Source organism: Capricornis sumatraensis, chromosome 22 (assembly GCF_032405125.1).
Source record: "Capricornis sumatraensis isolate serow.1 chromosome 22, serow.2, whole genome shotgun sequence".
Classification (NCBI taxonomy): Eukaryota; Metazoa; Chordata; class Mammalia; order Artiodactyla; family Bovidae; genus Capricornis; species Capricornis sumatraensis.
The window spans coordinates 14,770,006-14,791,223 of NC_091090.1; the positions used below are offsets into that span (position 1 = coordinate 14,770,006).

Genomic DNA, 21,218 nt, shown 5'->3' on the forward strand with positions numbered 1-21,218 from the left:
TGGGATCATCCACACCTGTTAACAGCACTAACTGGCCAAACTAAACTTTTAAGAAGAAGAAAATCTGTTCCTAGATAATGTCAGTCATCAAACATTTTCTCTGAGTTAAAATCTACTTTCTGAATGCTCCATGAACCCATGTAAAACCATGAAATGGAGATAAGTAAGGGGGGAAACTTCACCAAATCAGAAGTATTCTGTATACTTATATAGCAAAACCTAAAAGGTTAAAAGCTATAATATTACACTTTCCTCTAAGAAGCCAGAGAAGGCAATGGCACCCCACCTCCAGTACTCTTGCCTGGAAAATCCCATGGATGGAGGAGCCTGGAAGGCTGCAGTCCATGGGGTCGCTGAGGGTTGGACATGACTGAGCGACTTCACTTTCACTTTTCACTTTCATGCATTGGAGAAGGAAATGGCAACCCACTCCAGTGTTCTTGCCTGGAGAATCCCAGGGACGGGGGAGCCTGGTGGGCTGCCGTCTATGGGGTCGCACAGAGTCGGACACAACTGAAGCGACTTAGCAGTAGCAAGAAGCCAGAAGAAATACTTGGGTGAAAAACTGATAAAAATAGTGCATAGATAGCAACTACTGTCTCATCAAAGACAGAAGATATACTTTAAGGTAAACATCCAATGTTAACTGCCTGTGATTTTTATGTAGAGGTTTTAGACTGTATGGCTGAGCAAATCTGTTATAGAAACAAAACACAAGAAAATAATTTCACACAGGTTGGTCTAGGATACCATCTAAAAATTTAGCTCTATTCCAGTGGGAAAAACTATGAACTAATATACTATACTTTCTTTGAGTATCTGTAATGTTTTGAATTTGGGAGTTTCAAGAGCCTTACTGATAATAATTCAATCAATCTTGTGTCTCCTCTAAGGTGCTGCTTCACCAGAGGAAAGTCATTTGCCCAAGAATATAAAGATTTCAACTATAAGATTTTTATTAAGAAATCAGTCTAGAGCTAGACTAAAGGTGGAAAATTAAACACAACATTTAGGCATCACCTAATTTTCCTGTACTAAAACTTACTGAATATCCCATGATAGCCACACAGTTGAAAAGTGTCCCCAGCCCAACTTTCGGATCACATGATATCTCCCATTGAACAGATCTCCAATTTTCACAAGATGATAACCTCCTGGAAGAAACAATAGAGGGAAAGAATCACTTAGGAAAAAAAAAAAAATCTTACATTTTCCAACATTTATACATCTTCAGCAAATAAAAATGGTTTCTTTTAATACAATCAATTCAACAAAAGAAAATTTTAAAGCAAGTCAGCAACATAGTATTATTGAGCTCATGTTAACTTGAAAAAAAAATTACTTTTCCAAAACACAGCACAACAAAACAGAAACCAGAAGACCAGAAAAGGGTGACAACAGTGGCAGGAATCAAAGGATTTAAACATCTATCTCTGCCTGCTGAGAAGAACCAAGTTCTCCTCAACGGTAAGATACATTCTGTTATAAGATCCGATCCTACCCAAGAATCCTGGAACGTTTTGTAAAAGAAACAAAATACATCAGGCAATCTTATGCCATGGTTTTTAAGTATCTGTAATTCTAATATAATGTAGCTTAGCAATCATCACTTTGAGAAAAGAGTAGTGAAAATGTGTTTTTCAAAAGTCTACATACCAACTCTTATCACTGTTCACTTCTGGATGACAGCATTATAGATGACTTTTGTTTTCTTTTTGATTAATATATTTCTGAAATTTTCTAAGGAAAATATGCACCATCATTTTTTAAGGAAAAAGGGAGTAGATACATTTAATTTAAACTAAGCTTTAATTAAGTCAAACTGAAAGGAAATACTAATTCCTATACTTAGAGAAAAGGATGCAATAAGCAGAAAGCATTAACACCATTTATGCTGACAGATCAAATATTCAAATCAAAGAGTGTACACATGAATTACATTTTCCTTGGTATCTCCTCACAGAAAGCCTTACCTTTGCAGTAATCATTGGGATCTTCCTGCTCATCATCATCAGACCCCAGGATCTCCTCTTCCTGCTCAGGCGGGTCACTCTCAGAGTGTGGAGCAGAGCCTCGGGGCTGAGGTTCGGATCTAAGAAATAACACAAACATGTTCATCCCATGTGAGCAGAAGAAAACAGGACCCATGAACAGACAACACAACAGAATGCTATGCAGTGGCAGCCTGGGAAAACACTACCTATCACTTTACCTCGTGCTAGGAAAAGCCTAGTTTTAAAAAGTCAGTACATGATTAAATAAAACCTGGAAAATATACACGAAAAGTATAAAGGGGAAAAATTACGTGAATCTCAATATTCAAACAAAACTGCTGGTAAAACTAGATCTTCCTCCAGTAATTTCCTGTTATTTTTATAAAAAAACATACTTTATAAACAAATTTGTATCCTGCTTTCCCTATTATATTGTTAACTTTCCCTCTCATTCCTACACAGTCTCTAAAATCTTACTTCCCTTAGTGGTATCACTATCTCCTCAGGTACATTCTGTTCAGCTGGACACTTGTTTCTAATTTTTCAGTACTAAAAATGAAAGCTGTTGAGTATTTTTAGACAATTTTTATTCTGCATTTAGAATTATTCCCCTAAACTACCAGATAAAGATAGAAACATTTCCGTTTATAAAAATAACACGTTAAATATAGGAAATTTGAAAAATAATTATTTTGTTCTAAAACATCTCTACTCTGAACATATTAACATTTTGGATTATTTCTTCCCAGTCTGTGCCCACAAATGTTTTTTATATGGTATGACTTTTCTGAAAGAGCTGTAATGAACTACATCTCCAGCCACATATGGGCTCCGAGTATTCAAGTATTATTAAATTTCAAAAACTTGGTTTGACAGGTTAAAATGTTATTTTATAATGTGCTAAACACTTAAAACTGATTCCTTTCTCTACATGCCATCAATTAGTTATATCAAAACTTTTGAGCACTGAGTAAGTAGTTCAGGAGGCAGAAAAACGTGGATTTGCATTCAGGCTCTGACACTTAAAAGCTGCCTGCTTTGGGACTGCCCTGGTGGTTCAGTGGTTAAGACTCTGTACTTCCACTACAGGGGATGCAGGTTCAATCCCTGGTCAGGGAACTAAGATCCCACATACTGCATGATGTGGCCAGAAAAATCACAAACATACCAAAAAAAAAAAAGCTGCCTGCTTCATGAAGCTTTGAGCAAAAGAAGCAGTGTCCACATCACTCTTTTCAGCAGTTGCAGGAAAAGGAATTATAATTCCCATTTCCTAGTATTTTATTTGCATTTCCAAACCTTTTTCATCACACTGTTTTTTTTTTTTTTTCAAAAGATTCAATTCAACAGAAAAAAATTTAATAGCAAAATTAATGGGCTGCTGAGACCTAACTACAGTGGCAAGCATGACTAGATTTGGATTTTTGGTGGCCATTCCAACTTGCCTCAACTCTTGGTACTTTCTGTCCCTCAGAGGATACAAAAGTAGTTACAAAACTGCATGATTCAATTCTTAGTGAAAGCATGTTTTTGGGAAACTTACCTGGCCTACTTTCCTAAGTGGGAATGAGTCTGAATGAACATTTCCAAATTTATTAAGACATGTTTCTAAAACAAATTCTCTGATTTCAAACTTGTTATCTTACAATTTTTATTTTAAGAACTGTAATTGAGAAATTTTTGAAAAGCAGTGAAATATTAAGTTGTGAAAAACAGACATGAAATTCCCACTGTTTTTTCTCTTGAATGTTCCTTTTCTACAGACTCTTGTATTGTTTCAATGATGTACTGCCTTCTTTGATCTTTAGGTTCCTTGAGATCCTTGTATTATCTTGGCTTTCTCAAACCGCTCATGTTTTACTAACCCATGCTTTTACACACGATGTCAATCAATGAACATCAGACAACTGAATAAAAGCCTCTGCCAGAAAGACAAAAACCCAAAAAAGAAAGAAAATTTGAGAAAACAGACAGTTACTATTAGATAGTGAGGAAAAGATGATAACATGATTAAAGAGTTCAATATCACTGTAACTTTGATTGATGGTTGTTATAATAGCATAAAATTTCTGAAGAAATACTACAGAAAGAATTTCAGCTTATTAACACTTGAACCTAAAAACCAGTCTTCCTAGAACTAAAAGGAAGAGTTCTAAATTAGTTTCAGTCTGTGCTTTAAAACTTATCATACCTATCAATATTTCATGTCACAAGTATATGCTATTTATATTTAGAAGAAAAACCATTGTTATCAGTAGTTTAAAGCTCTCAAAGCATACAAAATTTAACCCAGTACATCTACAAAATCTCCAGTATAAACTGAAATGAACAACAGATCAAAATTTAATAGTAGTATGCTTCTGAAGAAGTCAAATAATTTATAACCCAATTAAAACACTAGTAATATTAGAAATAGGAATACACTTGGCTGTGGTATAGAGCAGAATCAAGGCAAAAATTTGGGAAGAAAGCAGAAAGCAGTGGAAAAGCTGGACAGTTTTGCTCTCCTTATACTTCCAAGCTTGTTCTGACACAAAGTCTGGAGTGTGAATCAAGAGGTAATAAAAGCCAAGTTAGAATGTTTTCTCTGATCTCAAAGGATCCTTTCAACTCAAGATTCCATTTCTGGTATAATCATCACTAATCACTCAATAGCAAACCAAAGTACTAAACAAAAATTTACTGAGTCTTTTGTAGTCAAATACTATATATTAATAATCATCATATGCTATTTATGAATGTTCACTTACACATTTCATGAATTCATATACTCAAATTAGCCACACAAACTCCCCACCCCTACAATTTCTAAAGAATAAATGATGAAGAAATTCCTGTAGTTTAAAACAAAAAGTTAAACCAAAGAAACTGTTAAGTCCATTCTGACTCACTACATTGGTTTATAACCTACTAGTGGGTTGGATTTGAAAACACTTTCCTGGAAGTTACTTTAACTTCTTTGTGTGTGTGTGTGTGTGTGTGAGTTGCTCAGTTGTGTCTGACTCTGTGATCCCATGGATTGTAGCCCACCAGGCTCCTTCATCCACAGGATTCTCCAGGCAAGAGTACTGGAGTGGGTTGCCATTTCCTTCTCCAGGGGATCTTCCCAACCCAGGGATCAAACCTGGGTCTCCCACACTGTAGGCAAATTCTTTACCATCTGAGCCACCAGAGAAGATATAATTCACATGTCATAAGTTCACCAATCTAAAGTGTACACTTCACTAGCTAAAGTATATTCAGAGTTGTATAATCTCATTACAATCAAAATTTAGGACATTTTTACCCCCCTCCCTCCAACCAACCCATCAACAGCTACTCACTATTACACTCTTCCCCCAGACTCTGGAAAACACTGGTCTACTTTATGTCTCTATGAATTTGCCTATTCTGCATATTTCAGATACAGAAAATCACATATTATGTGGTCTTTTGTGACTATTTTCACTTAGCATGTTTTCAAGGTTTATCCATGCCATAGGGTGTTATCAGTACTTCATTACTTTTTATGGCTGAATAATATTCCATTATATAGATAGGCCAGACTGTAATTTACCCATTAATCCGTTGATGGACATCTCTGTTTCTACTATTTAGCTATTATGAATCTTGCTGCTATGAATGCTCCACAAGAAGCATATGCAATCGTGTTCACAGTAGCACTGTCTGAAATAAGGAAAAGCAGGAAACAACTAAATGTCCATCAAGAGGAGAGACAGGTAAGCTATAGTATTTTGATAAAATATATCCAACAGTAAAGATGAAAAAGTTACATCCATCAGCATGAATGAATTGTACAAACATAAGATGGAGTGCAAACAGCAAGCTGTAGAATACATACAATGCATCCCACCTTCATAGGTTAAAAACATACAAAACTGCCAATGTGTAGTTAAAATATAAATAATTGCACTACTCCAACTAGTCAGTAAATAATTGCTGGAGCTCTGACACATAGTACAGAAATTATAGACAATAAAACTATATTACAAACATCAAACTTTCTGAGAGGCTAGATCTTAACTGCTCCTACCACTGGAAGAAATAATGAGATATAACATTAAACTTACACAATATTATATGCCAATCATATCTCAGTTTTTAAAAAGCTGAGTAAAAAGAATGAATAAAGTAACAACACAAAAGAAATACAAGACAAATTCAGGATAGCTATATTCCACAAGTGAACTACTAATATAGAGATATGATCAAGGAGGAGTACACATGGCATCATATACGGCAATGAGATTTTCTTAGGCTGAGTAGGAGCTACTATTATTTATTTGTTATTTTATTTTTGTTTATAGTTCAAATGTTTTATTTAAAAACTATTGGCTCTGATTGCTTTTAAGTATGACTCCAACACATGGCTGGCTTAATGCCATTTGGCTAAATCATTATCATACATTTGGAAATCTTATTGACCTTACCCATCAAACTACCCTCAAAAGTGCCTTTAAACACTGCCTGAGGTTGCTGCTGCTGCTAAGTCACTTCAGTTGTGTCCGACTCTGCAACCCCATAGACAGCAGCCCACCAGGCTTTGCCAGCCCTGGGATTCTCCAGGCAAGAACACTGGAGTGGGTTGCCATTTCCTTCTCCAATGCATGAAAGTGAAAAGTGAAAGGGAAGTCGCTCAGTCGTGTCCGACCTTTCGCAACCCCATGGACTGCAGCCTACCAGGCTCCTCCTTCCATGGGATTTTCCAGGCAAGAGTACTTAAGTGGGTTGCCATCACCTTCTCTGGCCTGAGGTTAATCATGTTTTTATCACAAAATACAAATGGCAGCAATGGGGAGAGATTCAATTGCATGCCTAATTCATGGGGGAGAAAAAGGTACTTGCAAAAAATTTTTCTATAGTTTCTGCTTTTTATGGAGAATAAAAAATTCAAATAAATAAAAAGTGTACACAGAATTTAAATAACAAACAAGCTTGATCTAAATTGATACCTTCATATACATAACTTTATATCCATTAAAAAAACCTGGCATACTATAGAATAAAATGAAAATATCTTGGTAGATCTTGATTTAAAGAGGAAATGAAATATAAAATTTCAGAGTATTTAGATATGAGTGCATTACATGTTAAAATCTATGATATACTCAGTTTTACTGAACAAAAAAACAAAATACCTACATGGATATAACAATCATGTAGATTAAAAAATTGAAGAAGCACTCCTAAAAAGCAACAAGTCCAGACAGTAAGGTCAAGTGCTACTACATTTTCAATGAAGAGTTAATTGAGTAGTTCTTTTTAAAAAATTCTTTCAAACTAAAGTGTACCAGTGTATCTCTAAGAGCTAGAAAAGCTCTCCAGTTAATTTGAGAGCACTAGCATAAACTGACATTCAGAGCAGAAACCCTGACATCCAAAGCAGTCACAAGCAAGTCATCTACAGAATGAGGATACTAGCTGCTGTGAGAACTTGACATTTAATATAATAATTAGCATAATCTTATTATGTATGTGTGTGTGCTCAGTCGTATCTAACTCTTTGCGACCCTATGGACTGTAGCTCACCAGGCTCATCCATCTATGGGATTTTTCATGCAAGAATACTGGAGCGGGTTGCCATTTTCTCCTGCAGGGGATCTTCAAGAATCAGGGATCAAACCCATGTCTCCTGCATTGGCAGGTGGATTCTTCATCACTGAGTCACCTTTACATAGGTATTGATTAATATATATTACTTATTATTAATGCATTTTAAAGTACAGGTACATATTTAAAAATAACTACGTTGACAACAGTATGGAGAAACCGGAACCTTTGTGCTTTGCTGCTGAGAATGTAAAAATGGTGCAGGTGCCGTGAAAAGCAGTATGGTGGGTCCTCCCCCCCGCCCCGATTAAAAACAGAATCACTATATAATTCAACAATTCTACTCGGGTATACACCTAAAGAGTTGAAAGCAAAGACTCAAAACGTTTAACGGATACAGAGTTTCGGTTCCATGAGATGAGAAGTGTTATGGGGATGGATGGTGGTAATAGTTGTACAACAGTGTGAATGTATTTAACATGACTGAACTGTACAGGTAAAATGGTTAAGGTGGTAGATTTTGTTATGTGTACTTTACCACAATTTGGGGATTAAAAAAAAATCAACATAGGAAAAAAACCAATCCCCAAAACATTATGAGAACTTGTAACAGTGCCTTAGCATGATGCTGTGATGTCACAACAATAGCTAGACTCCCAGATCTTTTAACGAAGCAGGAAATAAAGACTAAAGCAAAAGAAGTCACCACTTTATTGTTAGTGTAAAATAAATGAATATAATTTGTAATCAATAGTAGCAATTAAGTAATTTACAGCACATTCATATAACTGGAGAAGTACTATTCAAGGAAAGTTAAGACACACCATTATGATGAAAAAGGCAAGTAACTGGATAATATATGTGTGTGTGTGTGTGTGTGTGTGTGTGTGTGCTTTGATTTTTAAAAAAATGTATACAGGTACATATATTAGTAAACAGTTAAACTAAGAATTGCAAGGATACAGACAATTGTTAACAGGGTTGGTTCCCCTCTTGGAAAAGAGTGAAGAAATAAAAAATTTTGTCTTATATAGTACAATTCTGAATTGTCGGCATCTTTTCCTATGAGAATTACTCAGGAAATAGCCACATCATTTCAAAAACAGGCAAAATTTTTTAAAAAATACAACTTACTGTTAGGTTGGGAAGAGTGCAGGGAGACTGGACTTCTCTCATGCTCAGCTGCTTCTTCTGTCTGGTATCATTTACTTTTCGGAAATAACCCTCCACAACTTGGCAAGGCTGCCAATCCCCTAGCCCTAACTACCCTTCCTTCCCATAGGTAAAACACCTCCCTTGCATGATCCAAGCAAGATCTAGAAATCTTTAGGGAAAGAAAGAATGGATGTTGAAAGCTCTACTTCTGAAATTTTAAGCAACAAGAACCAAGCAATCGTCAGAGGGGAGTACTACCACGAAATACGAGGCAAATGTCTGAAAATGATGCTAAAACACAGAAAAACTAAGCTAAGCCATTTACTGGCTAGGAGTGGAGAAAAACAGGCAAATCCATGGAGATACATTCAGAGTCTAGCCTCACAGATTAACTCCTTTTTGTTGTTTAGTTGTTAAGTAGTATCTGACTCTTTTGCGACCCCATGGACTGTAGCCCACCAGGCTTCTCTGTCCATGGAATTTTTCAGGCAAGAATACTGGAGTAGGTTGGCATTTCCTTCCCCAGGGAATCTTGCCAACCCAGGGATCGAACCCATGTCTCCTGCACTGCAGGTGGACTCTTTACCACTGAGTCATCAGGGAAGCCCCATTAACCCCTTTAGATACAGCCTAGGAAGTGAGTCTGAATTTGGTTACTTACAACAAGAAGCATTCTAAATAGGTTATTTGCATAATTAGGTAACAGTAACAGTAATTTTGAATGATTTCACTTATATTTATCCTAAAAATTAAGATAAGCACACACACCACACACTTTATACCAAGGTCAATTTCTTACATATTGTTAAGAAGCAACCACTGGGGGAAACTGGACAAAGGCTCCCTGGGATCTCCCTGTCCTGTCTTTGCAACTTCCTGTGAATCTGTAATTATTTTAAAACAAAAAGAGTTTTTTATTATAGAAAAATTAACACATACACAAAGATTTAGGTATAACAATGGCTATGACAGCATTAATTAAAAGCAAAAAGCTAGAAACAGAAACTATAATAGACTGTACAATTACATTTATATCATCTCTTCACTCAAAGCCAAAAAACTAAAATAAAATGATAAATCTACTATAATGTAGAGACAGGGAGAGAAAGAAATGCTCTGGCAATCTAGGGAAAAAGAAAAGTGTAAGGTGACCTAAAGTGGAGAAGGGGGACTGGAACGCAGGTTGAGAAGAGGGATGGTAAAGAGGGAGGTTAACTGAAAGTCTGTATAATAAAGTTGACACTCCACAGAGCAGACATCCAGATCCAGGAATCCCAGAAGGTTCCAAGGAAGACAGACCCAAAGAGATGCACACCAAAACATTATAGCTGAAATCTCAAAAGTTAAGGACAAGGAGAAAATACTAAAAGCAGCAAGAAGAAAGCAACTTGTTATGTGGCAAGGGAACCCTCATAAGATTATCAGTAGATTCTTCAGCAAAAACTTTGCAGGTTAGAAGGAAATGGCCAATATACTCCAACTTCTAAAAGAAAAACCAAAAGGACAAAACCTTCTAATGAAGGATACTCTACCTAGGAAAGTGATTCAGAATTCAAGGAGATAAGAGTCTTTCAGACAAACAAAATCTAAAATTGTTCACCACTACCAAACTGGCCTTAAAAAGAAATGTTAAAGGGATTTCTTTAAGCTGGAAAGAAAGAGTGCTAATTGGTAATAAGAATATATATGAAACAAGAAATTTCACTGGAAAAGTAAAAATAAAGTGGACTAATCACTATTATAGCTACTAACAGTATGAGGGTTAAAAGCCAAAAGTTGTAAAAATAATTATGGTAACAATAATTAACGGATACAGAAGTAAAATGTGAGATCAAAAACATAAAATGAGGGAAGAAAAGGAAATGCTGAGCTTCAGAACAGGATCAAACTTCAGTTCAGTTCAGTTGCTCAGTCGTGTCCGACTCTTTGTGACCCGATGAATTGCAGCACACCAGGCCTCCCTGTCCATCGAGTCCGTGATGCCATCCAGCCATCTCATCCTGGGTCGTCCCCTTCTCCTCCTGCCCCCAATCCCTCCCAGCATCAGAGTCTTTTCCAATGAGTCAACTCTTCGCATGAGGTGGCCAAAGTACTGGAGCTTCAGCTTTAGCATCATTCCTTCCAAAGAAATCCCAGGGTTGATCTCCTTCAGAACGGACTGGTTGGGATCTCCTTGCAGTCCGAGGGACTCTCAAGTCTTCTCCAACACCACAGTTCAAAAGGATCAATTCTTTGGCACTCAGCCTTCTTCACAGTCCAACTCTCACATCCATACATGACCACTGGAAAAACCATAGCCTTGACTAGGCGTACCTTAGTCGGCAAAGTAATGTCTCTGCTTTTCAATATGCTATCTAGGTTGGTCATAACTTTTCTTCCAAGGAGTAAGCGTCTCTTAATTTCATGGCTGCAGTCACCATCTGCAGTGATTTGGGAGCCCCAAAAAATAAAGTCTGAAACTGTTTCCACTGTTTCTCCATCTATTTCCCATGAAGTGATGGGACCAGATGCCATGATCTTCATTTTCTGAATGTTGAGCTTTAAGCCAACTTTTTCACTCTCCTCTTTCACTTGCATCACGAGGCTTTTTAGCTCCTCTTCACTTTCTGCCATAAGGGTGGTGTCATCTGCATATCTGAGGTTACTGATATTTCTCCCAGCAATGTTGATTCCAGCTTGTGTTTCTTCCAGTCCAGCGTTTCTCTTGATGTACTCTACATAGAAGTTAAATAAGCAGAGTGACAATATACAGCCTTGACGTACTCCTTTTCCTATTTGGAACCAGTCTGTTGTTCCATGTCCAGTTCTAACTGTTGTTTCCTAACCTGCATACAGATTTCTCAAGAGGCAGGTTAGGTGGTCTGGTATTCCCATCTCTTTCAGAATTTTCCACAGTTTATTGTGATCCACACAGTCAAAGGCTTTGGCATAGTCAATAAGGCAGAAATGGATGTTTTTCTGGAACTCTCTTGCTTTTTCCATGATCCATTGGATGTTGGCAATTTGATCTCTGGTTCCTCTGCCTTTTCTAAAACCAGCTTGAACATCAGGGAGTTCACGGTTCACGTATTGCTGAAGCCTGGCTTGGAGAATTTTGAGCATTACTTTACTAGCATGTGAGATGAGTGCAATTGTGTGGTAGTTTGAGCATTCTTTGGCATTGCCTTTGTTTGGAATTGGAATGAAAACGGACCTTTTCCAGTCCTGTGGCCACTGCTGAGTTTCCCAAATTTGCTGGCATATTGAGTGCAGTACTTTCACAGCATCATCTTTCAGGATTTGAAACAGCTCAACTGGAATTCCATCACCTCCACTAGCTTTGTTCGTAGTGATGCTTTCTAAGGCCCACTTGACTTCACATTCCAAGATGTCTGGCTCTTGATTAGTGATCACATCATCATGATTATCTGGGTTGTGAAGATCTTTTTTGTACAGTTCTTCTGTGTATTCTTGCCACCTCTTCTTAATATCTTCTGCTTCTGTTAGGTCCAGACCATTTCTGTCCTTTATCGAGCCCATGTTTGCATGAAATGTTCCCTTGGTATCTCTAATTTTCTTAAAGAGACCTCTAGTCTTTCCCATTCTGTTGTTTTCCTCTATTTCTTTGCATTGATCGCTGAAGAAGGGTTTCTTATCTCTTCTTGCTATTCTTTGGAACTCTGCATTCAGATGCTTATATCTTTCCTTTTCTCCTTTGCTCTTCGCCTCTCTTCTTTTCACAGCTATTTGTATGGCCTCCCCAGACAGCCATTTTGCTTTTTTGCATTTCTTTTCCATGGGGATGGTCTTGATCCCTGTCTCCTGTACAATGTCACGAACCTCATTCCATAGTTCATCAGGCACTCTATCTATCAGATCTAGGCCCTTAAATCTATTTCTCACTTCCACTGTATAATCATAAGGGATTTGATTTAGGTCATACCTGAATGGTCTAGCGGTTTCCCTACTTTCTTCAATTTAAGTCTGAATCTGGTAATAAGGAGTTCATGATCTGAGCCACAGTCAGCTCCTGGTCTTGTTTTTGTTGACTGTAGACAGCTTCTCCATCTTTGGCTGCAAAGGATATAATCAGTCTGATTTCGGTGTTGACCATCTGGTGATGTCCATGTGTAGAGTCTTCTCTTGTGTTGTTGGAAGAGGGTGTTTGCTATGACCAGTGCATTTTCTTGGCAAAACTCTATTAGTCTTTGCCCTGCTTCATTCCGCGTTCCAAGGCCAAATTCGCCTGTTACTCCAGGTGTTTCTTGACTTCCTACTTTTGCATTTCAGTCCCCTATAATGAAAAGGACATCTTTTTTGGGTGTTAGTTCTAAAAGGTCTTGTAGGTCTTCATAAAACCGTTCAACTTCAGTTTCTTCAGCGTTACTGGTTGGGGCATAGACTTGGATAACTGTGATATTGAATGGTTTGCCTTGGAGACGAACAGAGATCATTGTGTCGTTTTTGAGATTGCATCTAAGTACTGCATTTCGGACTCTCTTGTTGACCATGATGGCTACTCCATTTCTTCTGAGGGATTCCTGCCCACAGTAGTAGATATAATGGTCATCTGAGTTAAATTCACCCATTCCAGTCCATTTTAGTTCGTTGATTCCTAGAATGTTAACGTTCACCCTTGCCATCTCTTGTTTGACCACTTCCAATTTGCCTTGATTCATGGACCTGACATTCCAGGTTCCTATGCAATATTGCTCTTTACAGCATCGGATCTTGCTTCTATCACCAGTTACATCCACAACTGGGTATTGTTTTTGCTTTGGCTCCATCCCTTCATTCTTTCTGGAGTTATTTCTCCACTGATCTCCAGTAGCATATTGGGCACCTAATGACCTGGGGAGGATCAAACTTAGTTGCTACTAACTTTATAAAATAGACTGTTACATATGTACGCCTCACAGTAACCACAAAGCAAAACCCAGAACATTTAAAAAGATAAAGAGAAAAAAAATGCAAATAACTCACTAAAAGAAATCATCAAACCACAAAGGAAGAGCAGGAGAAAAGAAATTAAGAGAGGAACTACAGAAACAGCCAGTAAACAATTAACAAAATGGCAATAAGCACATACTTACCAATAATTACTTTAAATGTAAACAGACTAAATGTTCCAATCAAAAGTCAACAGAATGGCTGAGTAAATTTAAAAAGAAAAAAAAGAAAAAAACACGACCCATCTACAAGCAACTAGACTGACTTCAGATGAAACAATACATACAGATTGAAAGTAAAGGGATAGAAAGATATTCCATCCAAATGGAAACCAAAATAAAGCTGGAGTAGCTGTAACTGTATCAGACAAAAGAGGCTTTAAACCTAAGACTGTATTAAACAGACAAATATGGGTATTACAAAATGAGAAAGAAGACAATCCTTTATGAAATATAATATTTATAAGTATTAAAGGTCAGTTTTCATTCCAATTCCAAACAAAGGCAATGCCAAAGAATGCTCAAACTACCACACAATTGCACTCATCTCACATCCTAGTAAAGTAATGCTCAAAATTCTCCAAGCCAGGCTTCAGCAATACGTGAACCGTGAACTCCCTGATGTTCAAGCTGGTTTTAGAAAAGGCAGAGGAACCAGAGATCAAATTGCCAACATCCAATGGATCATGGAAAAAGCAAGAGAGTTCCAGAAAAACATCCATTTCTGCCTTATTGACTATGCCAAAGCCTTTGACTGTGTGGATCACAATAAACTGTGGAAAATTCTGAAAGAGATGGGAATACCAGACCACCTAACCTGCCTCTTGAGAAATCTGTATGCAGGTTAGGAAACAACAGTTAGAACTGGACATGGAACAATAGACTGGTTCCAAATAGGAAAAGGAGTACATCAAGGCTGTATATTGTCACCCTGCTTATTTAACTTCTATGTAGAGTACATCAAGAGAAACGCTGGACTGGAAGAAACACAAGCTGGAATCAACATTGCTGGGAGAAATATCAGTAACCTCAGATATGCAGATGACACCACCCTTATGGCAGAAAGTGAAGAGGAGCTAAAAAGCCTCTTGATGAAAGTGAAGAGGAGAGTGAAAAAGTTGGCTTAAAGCTCAACATTCAGAAAATGAAGTTCATGGCATCCGGTCCCATCACTTCATGGGAAATAGATGGGAAACAGTAGAAACAGTGTCAGACTTTATTTTTTGGGGCTCCCAAATCACTGCAGATGGTGACTGCAGCCATGAAATTAAGAGACGCTTACTCCTTGGAAGAAAAGTTATGACCAACCTAGATAGCATATTGAAAAGCAGAGACATTACTTTGCCGACTAAGGTACGCCTAGTCAAGGCTATGGTTTTTCCTGTGGTCACGTATGGATGTGAGAGTTGGACTGTGAAGAAGGCTGAGTGCCGAAGAATTGATGCGTTGAACTGTGGTGTTGGAGAAGACTCTTGAGAGTCCCTTGGACTGCAAGGAGATCCAACCAGTCCGTTCTGAAGGAGATCAACCCTGGGATTTCTTTAGAAGGAATGATGCTAAAGCTGAAGCTCCAGTACTCTGGCCTCCTCATGCTAAGAGTTGACTCATTGGAAAAGACTCTGATGCTGGGAGGGATTGGGGGCAGGAGGAGAAGGGGACGACCCAGGATGAGATGGCTGGATGGCATCACTGACCCGATGGACGTGAGTCTGAGTGAACTCCGGGAGTTGGTGATGGACAGGGAGGCCTGGCGTGCTGTGATTCATGGGGTCGCAAAGAGTTGGACACGACTGAGCGACTGAACTGAACTAATGCACCCAACAGGCTTCCTTGATGGCTAAGGGGGTAAAGAATCTGCCTGAAATAAAGGAGACAGAGGAGACATGCATTCAATCCCTGGGTTAGGAAGATCCTCTAGAAAAGGAAATGGCAACCCATTCCAGTATTCTTGCCTGAACAATTCCATGGACAGAGGAGCCTGGCAGGCTGTAGTTCAAAGGGCCAAAAAGAGTCAGAATGACTGAGCAACTAAACATGCAGCACGCACGCACCCAACAAAGGAGAGCTGAAGGTATAAAGCAGACATATCATTAAAGAAACAGATACCAATACAATAGCAGCAGGGATTTTAGTAACCCACTGAAGTCAATGGAGACACCATCCAGACAATCAATTAGGAAAAATAAGCACTGAATGATGCATTAGACCAGATGGACTTAACAGATACATCCCATCCAAACCAATAGAAAACACATTCTTCTAAAGTATACATGGAAGATTTTCCAAGACAGATCATATGTTAGGCCACAAAATAAGTCTTAATAAATTTAAGAGGACTGAAATTATATCAGGCATCTTTTCTGACCATATGATATGAAACTAAAATCAAGTACATGGAGAAAACTGAAAAATTTCACAAGTATGTGGAGATAAAATAACATGCTGGACTTTCCTGGTAGGACAGAGGATAAAAATCCACCTGCCAATGCAGGGAACACGGGTTCAATCCCTGGTCCAGGAAGATCCCACATAACAAGGAGCAACTAGGCCTGCGAGCCACAACTACTGAGTCTGCATGCTGCAGCTACTGAGGCCCGTGCCTAGAGCCTGTGCTCCACAACAAGAGAAGCCACACAAACGAGAAGCCCATGCGCTACAATGGAGACCCAGTGCAACCAGAATAAATTAAAAACAAAAATCAATATGCTGCTGAACAACAAATGGGCTGTTTCTTCTTTAGAAAAAATCAAAAGAAAAATAAATACCTTGAGACAAATGAAAATGGAAGAGTAACATACCAAAATTTGTGGGATGAAGTAAAAGCAATTCCAAGAGGGAAGTTGAGAGTGATAAACGCCTACCTGAAGAAATAAGTCCCAAGTAAACATCCTACCTTTCCACCTCAAGGAACTAGAAAAAGAATAAACAAAGCCCAAAATTACTAGAAGAAATGAAATAGACTGAAAAGACGAGAGAAGATCAACGGAACTAAGAGCTAGTTCTTTGAAAAGGTAAACAAAACTGACAAACCTTTAGCTAGACTCACCAAAAAGAGAAGACTCAAAATCAGAAATGAAAGAAATGTTACAGCTGATGCAACAGAAATACAAAGGATTGTAACTGATATTATGAACAATTACATGCCAACAAATTTGACAACCTATAAGAAATGGATAAATTTCTAGAAACATACAACTTATCAACACTGAATCATGGTGAAATACAAAATCTGAACACAGACTGATTACTAGTAAAGAGATTAAATCAGCAGTCAAAAATCTCTTAACAACCAAAGTCCAGGATCAGTCAGCTTCACTGGTGAATTCTAATAAATATTCAAATAAGAATTAATACCAATCCTTCACAAACTCTTCCAAAAAACAGTAGAGAAGGGAACTCTTCCAAATTCATTTTGAGGATAGCATTACCCCAATCCCAAAACTAGACAATATGCCACAAGAAAAGAAAATTACAGGCCAGTATCACTGATGAATATACATGCAAAAATCCTCAACAAAACATTAGTAAACCAAATTAAATAATACATTGAAAAGATCATATATCATGATCAAGTAAGGTTTACTCAAAGGATGAAGAATGGTTCAACATCTGCAAATCAGTTAACATGATATACCACATTAAAAAATGAAGGATAAAAATCATATGACCTTCTCAATAGATGCAAAAAAAGCATTTGACAAAATTCAGCATCCATTTATGATTAAAAACTCTCAACAAAGCGGCTATAGAGGAAATATATCTCAGTATCATTAAGGTCAGATGTGACAAGCCCACAATGACCATCATGCTCAACGGTGAAAAGCTGGAGGCTTTTTCCCTAAAATCAGGAACAAGACAGGATGCCCACTCTCACCACTTGTATTCAATATAGGACTGAAGTCCCAGCCAGAACAATTAGGCAAGAAAGAGAAATAAAAGGCATCCAAATTAAAAAGGAAAAAGTATAACTGTTACTATTTGCATATGACATTACACTACATCTAGAAATCCTAAAAACTCCATCAAAAACCCATTAGGACTAATAAATAAAAGGAGTCCAAATTGGAAAGGAAGAAGTAAAACTGTCATTGTCTCCAGATAACATGATACTATTCACAGAAGATCCTAGAGATAACACCCAAATACTACTGGATGTCATCAATGAATAGGTAAAATTGCAGAATACAAAATCAATACACAAAACTTTGTTGCATTTCTATATACTAATAAACTATCAGAAAGAGAAATTTAAAAACAACCCAAATAACCATCACATCTAAAAGAATAAAATACTTAGGAATAAATCTAACTAAAGAAAAAGATCTGTACTCAGAAAACTATAATACACAGATGAAAGAAACTGAAGACAACACAGATGGAAAAATTAGCTGTGTTCACAAACTGGAAGAATTAATACTGTTAAAATGACCATGCTACTCAAGGTAATCTATAGATTCAATGCAGTTCCTATTAAAAATACCAATAGTATTTTCTATAGAACTAGTAATTCTAAAGTCTGTATAGCAACACAAAAGATTCTTAAGAGCCAAAACAATCCCGAGAAAGAATAAGAGTTGGAGGTATCAGGTGTCCTGATTTTAAATTATACCACAAAGCTACAATTATCAAAACAGTATGATAATGGAACAAAAATGGAAACACAGATAAATGGAACAGAACTAGGAGCCCAGAAATAAACTCATACACTTTTGTAATTAACCTATGACAAAGGAGGCAAGAATATACAATGGGGAAAAGACAGTCTCTTCAAGAAGTGGTGTTGGGGCTACCCTGGTGGTTCAGTGGTACAGAATCTGCCTGCCAACACAGGAAACATGGGTTTGATCCCTGATCTTGGAAGATCCCAGGTGCTGCAGAGCAACTAAGCCCATATGCCACAACTGTTGAGCTGGTGCTCTAGAGCCTGGGAGCTGCAACTACTGAGCCCACATGCCCTGGAGCCCATGCTCTGCAACGAGAAAAGCCACCACATCGAGAGCCTGCACCTACAACTAGAGTAGCCCCCACGCACAACTAGAGGAAAGCCCACCCAGCAACAAAGACCCAGCACAGCCAAACATAAACAAATAAAATTATATATATAAAACAAGAGAAATAATAGCCTATGTGTATGCTAGGGGACACGGGTCAATTTTAAAAAAGCGGTGCTAGAAAAACTGGACCAGCTACTTGTAAAAAAATCAAATTAGAACATTTTCTCACACCATATAACAAAAAAGCCTCAAAATGAAATATACTCTTCTGGAAATTTTTAGATTATTATGCTCATATTTTACATAAAGTTTAGAATTGGCTTTACAGATTATTACAGGGATAGGAAATTTACATGTCTTCATGCATTCAGTACTTTACTTAGTTACACAGTGTACAGTGGTATTATTTCAAAATGGAAATATGGAGCTTCAATTACAACAATACAACATTAATTATCATTGCCTTACACTAAAGTAGGTTACTGGAGCAATGTCAAAGAATGGGCCCAAGAGTTATTACAGCTTCTGCCATCTAGGTTTTTCATCAGAAATAAAGAACTGTGATATCACAGAAACCGACTATCCCAACATATTGTGATATAGAAGTTTTAAAATCATACTTTAAAAGTTTACTTAAAATCATACCCAAATCTTGGCTTCTAAACACCAGTCCTCACTAACAGGAACCAGGGCTCCTCAAAGAAATGACTGATTCCGGGGTTGGGGCAGAAAAAGCACAAGATAAACACAGAATTATCTTGTACCAGAAAGTACAGAAGTGCTCAAAGAATAAAGGAGACATGTCACAGAACCAAAAGCCAGTGTGAAGGAGTCCCAATGGCGAAATATGAAAGAATGTGAGCATCATAATAATGAGTGCAATTGATTAGACTCTACTGAATAAAAGAGACCCCAAAAATGTATGCTAATGTTGATGGCTAGAATGATAAACAAATGAATGGAGTAAAGGGCAAGTTTTCTAGTAACACAACGCTGACCAATTAACTACATAGAAGGAAATCGTAGAATTAGGTAATTATCATTTTGTAACCATCATATCAATAACTGCTTTAGGTGAGAATCAATAATGAATGCTGAAACAGTGAAATTTTGATAAGGAAAAAATTATACATACAGGTCAAAATATCTCCCCAGAAATAATTTATGAATTGCCAAGAGGAAAAAATCATAATTTTATGGTAAAGAAACATGGTAGTCATTACGTTAACTTAGCAAAGATAACATCACCAATACTGAGACAGGTAACAATTGTCTTCCTGATGTGGTGCCCCAAGGAAGATACATTTCACTTAGGCAGTGCCAACACATATATTCGGCTTCTAAGCCGAATCACAAGGAAACAGAAAAAAGCAAATTGAGAGAAATTTCAGAAACAAATGGCCTATATTCTTAAAAAGCACCAATGTCGGGAAACACAAAGGCAGGCAAGGAACTGCTGTAGATTTAGGAGACACAGAAACTAAATCAGTGCATGATCCTGGGTTAGATACACCAGAAAAAAACCCTTTTTCTACAAAAGACATTGAGACAAGTGACGAAAATTCAAAAATTGAATAAGATCTAAATTAAATACTGTATTAACACTTTATTTCCTATTTTGATAATTATATTGTGAATATATAAATGAATGTCTTTGTTCAAAGGGACTATGTAAAGTGTTTGAGGGCAGAGGTACATAATAGTTCATATATAAAGGTTTTTTTCCCCCCCCTCAGGCATCCACATTTTGCACTGATACACCTAAGATGGCAACACAAACTTCTGTAGAGCATGCTTATTTTCTGGAAGGTTTACTGACATTTATGATTAAACAGCCACTAGATGGCAATAGTGATCTCTCAATCTCAGCAGCCTAGGCTTCTACAGGGAGCATCTTGGACTTCTACTTAAAAAACAAAACCAAAAAACAACTGGCAATCTTTAATAAAGCACTAATATATAATAACATATTATGTATTAGGTAACCACTACACTCAAAATAGATGTTTTCATAATGGCTTAAACAAAGCCTTACATAATCTTTTCTCTGTCCAGCTTTGCCCTTCAAACCCACCTTACTGACCATATATCTCTTTAGATCCATGTTAACGGGCTGCCGTTTCAGAAAACTTCCTCAACCCTCCTACATAAAATAGTAGTTAGGGGCATGCCCTCCCCTGCCCTTTCACCCCACTTCATTTTTCTTCAGCAATTGATGTTTTTTCCTACATACTCCCAGTTTCATAAGGACAGACTTTATTTTGCTCACTGCCTGTAAAATGGGATATAAATACCTAGGAAAGGTATATATACAAGGCAAGTATCTTCTCTCCTTTTTAGCTGTTACTAATCACTCAAGGCGATGGCACCCCACAGTCCATGGGGTCGCGAACAGTCGGACACGACTGAGCGAGTTCACTTTCACTTTTCACTTTCATGCATTGGAGAAGGAAATGGCAACCCACTCCAGTGTTCTTGCCTGGAGAATCCCAGGGACGGGGGAGCCTGGTGGGCTGTCGTCTATGGGGTCACACAGAGTCAGACACGACTGAAGTGACTTAGCAGCAGCAGCAGCATCACTCAACTGAAAACCATTA

General features: G+C 37.6%; 1 protein-coding gene across 1 annotated transcript in view; it reads right to left on the minus strand.

The window, feature by feature from the left end:
* The window catches only part of SRPK1 (SRSF protein kinase 1), a 72,022-nt gene that overhangs the window by 33,033 nt on the left and 17,771 nt on the right, over window positions 1-21,218 (minus strand). Inside the window, 2 exon segments of the mRNA XM_068961051.1 lie at window positions 1,046-1,154; window positions 1,974-2,092. Of these exon segments, the coding sequence (XP_068817152.1) occupies window positions 1,046-1,154; window positions 1,974-2,092 (228 nt within the window).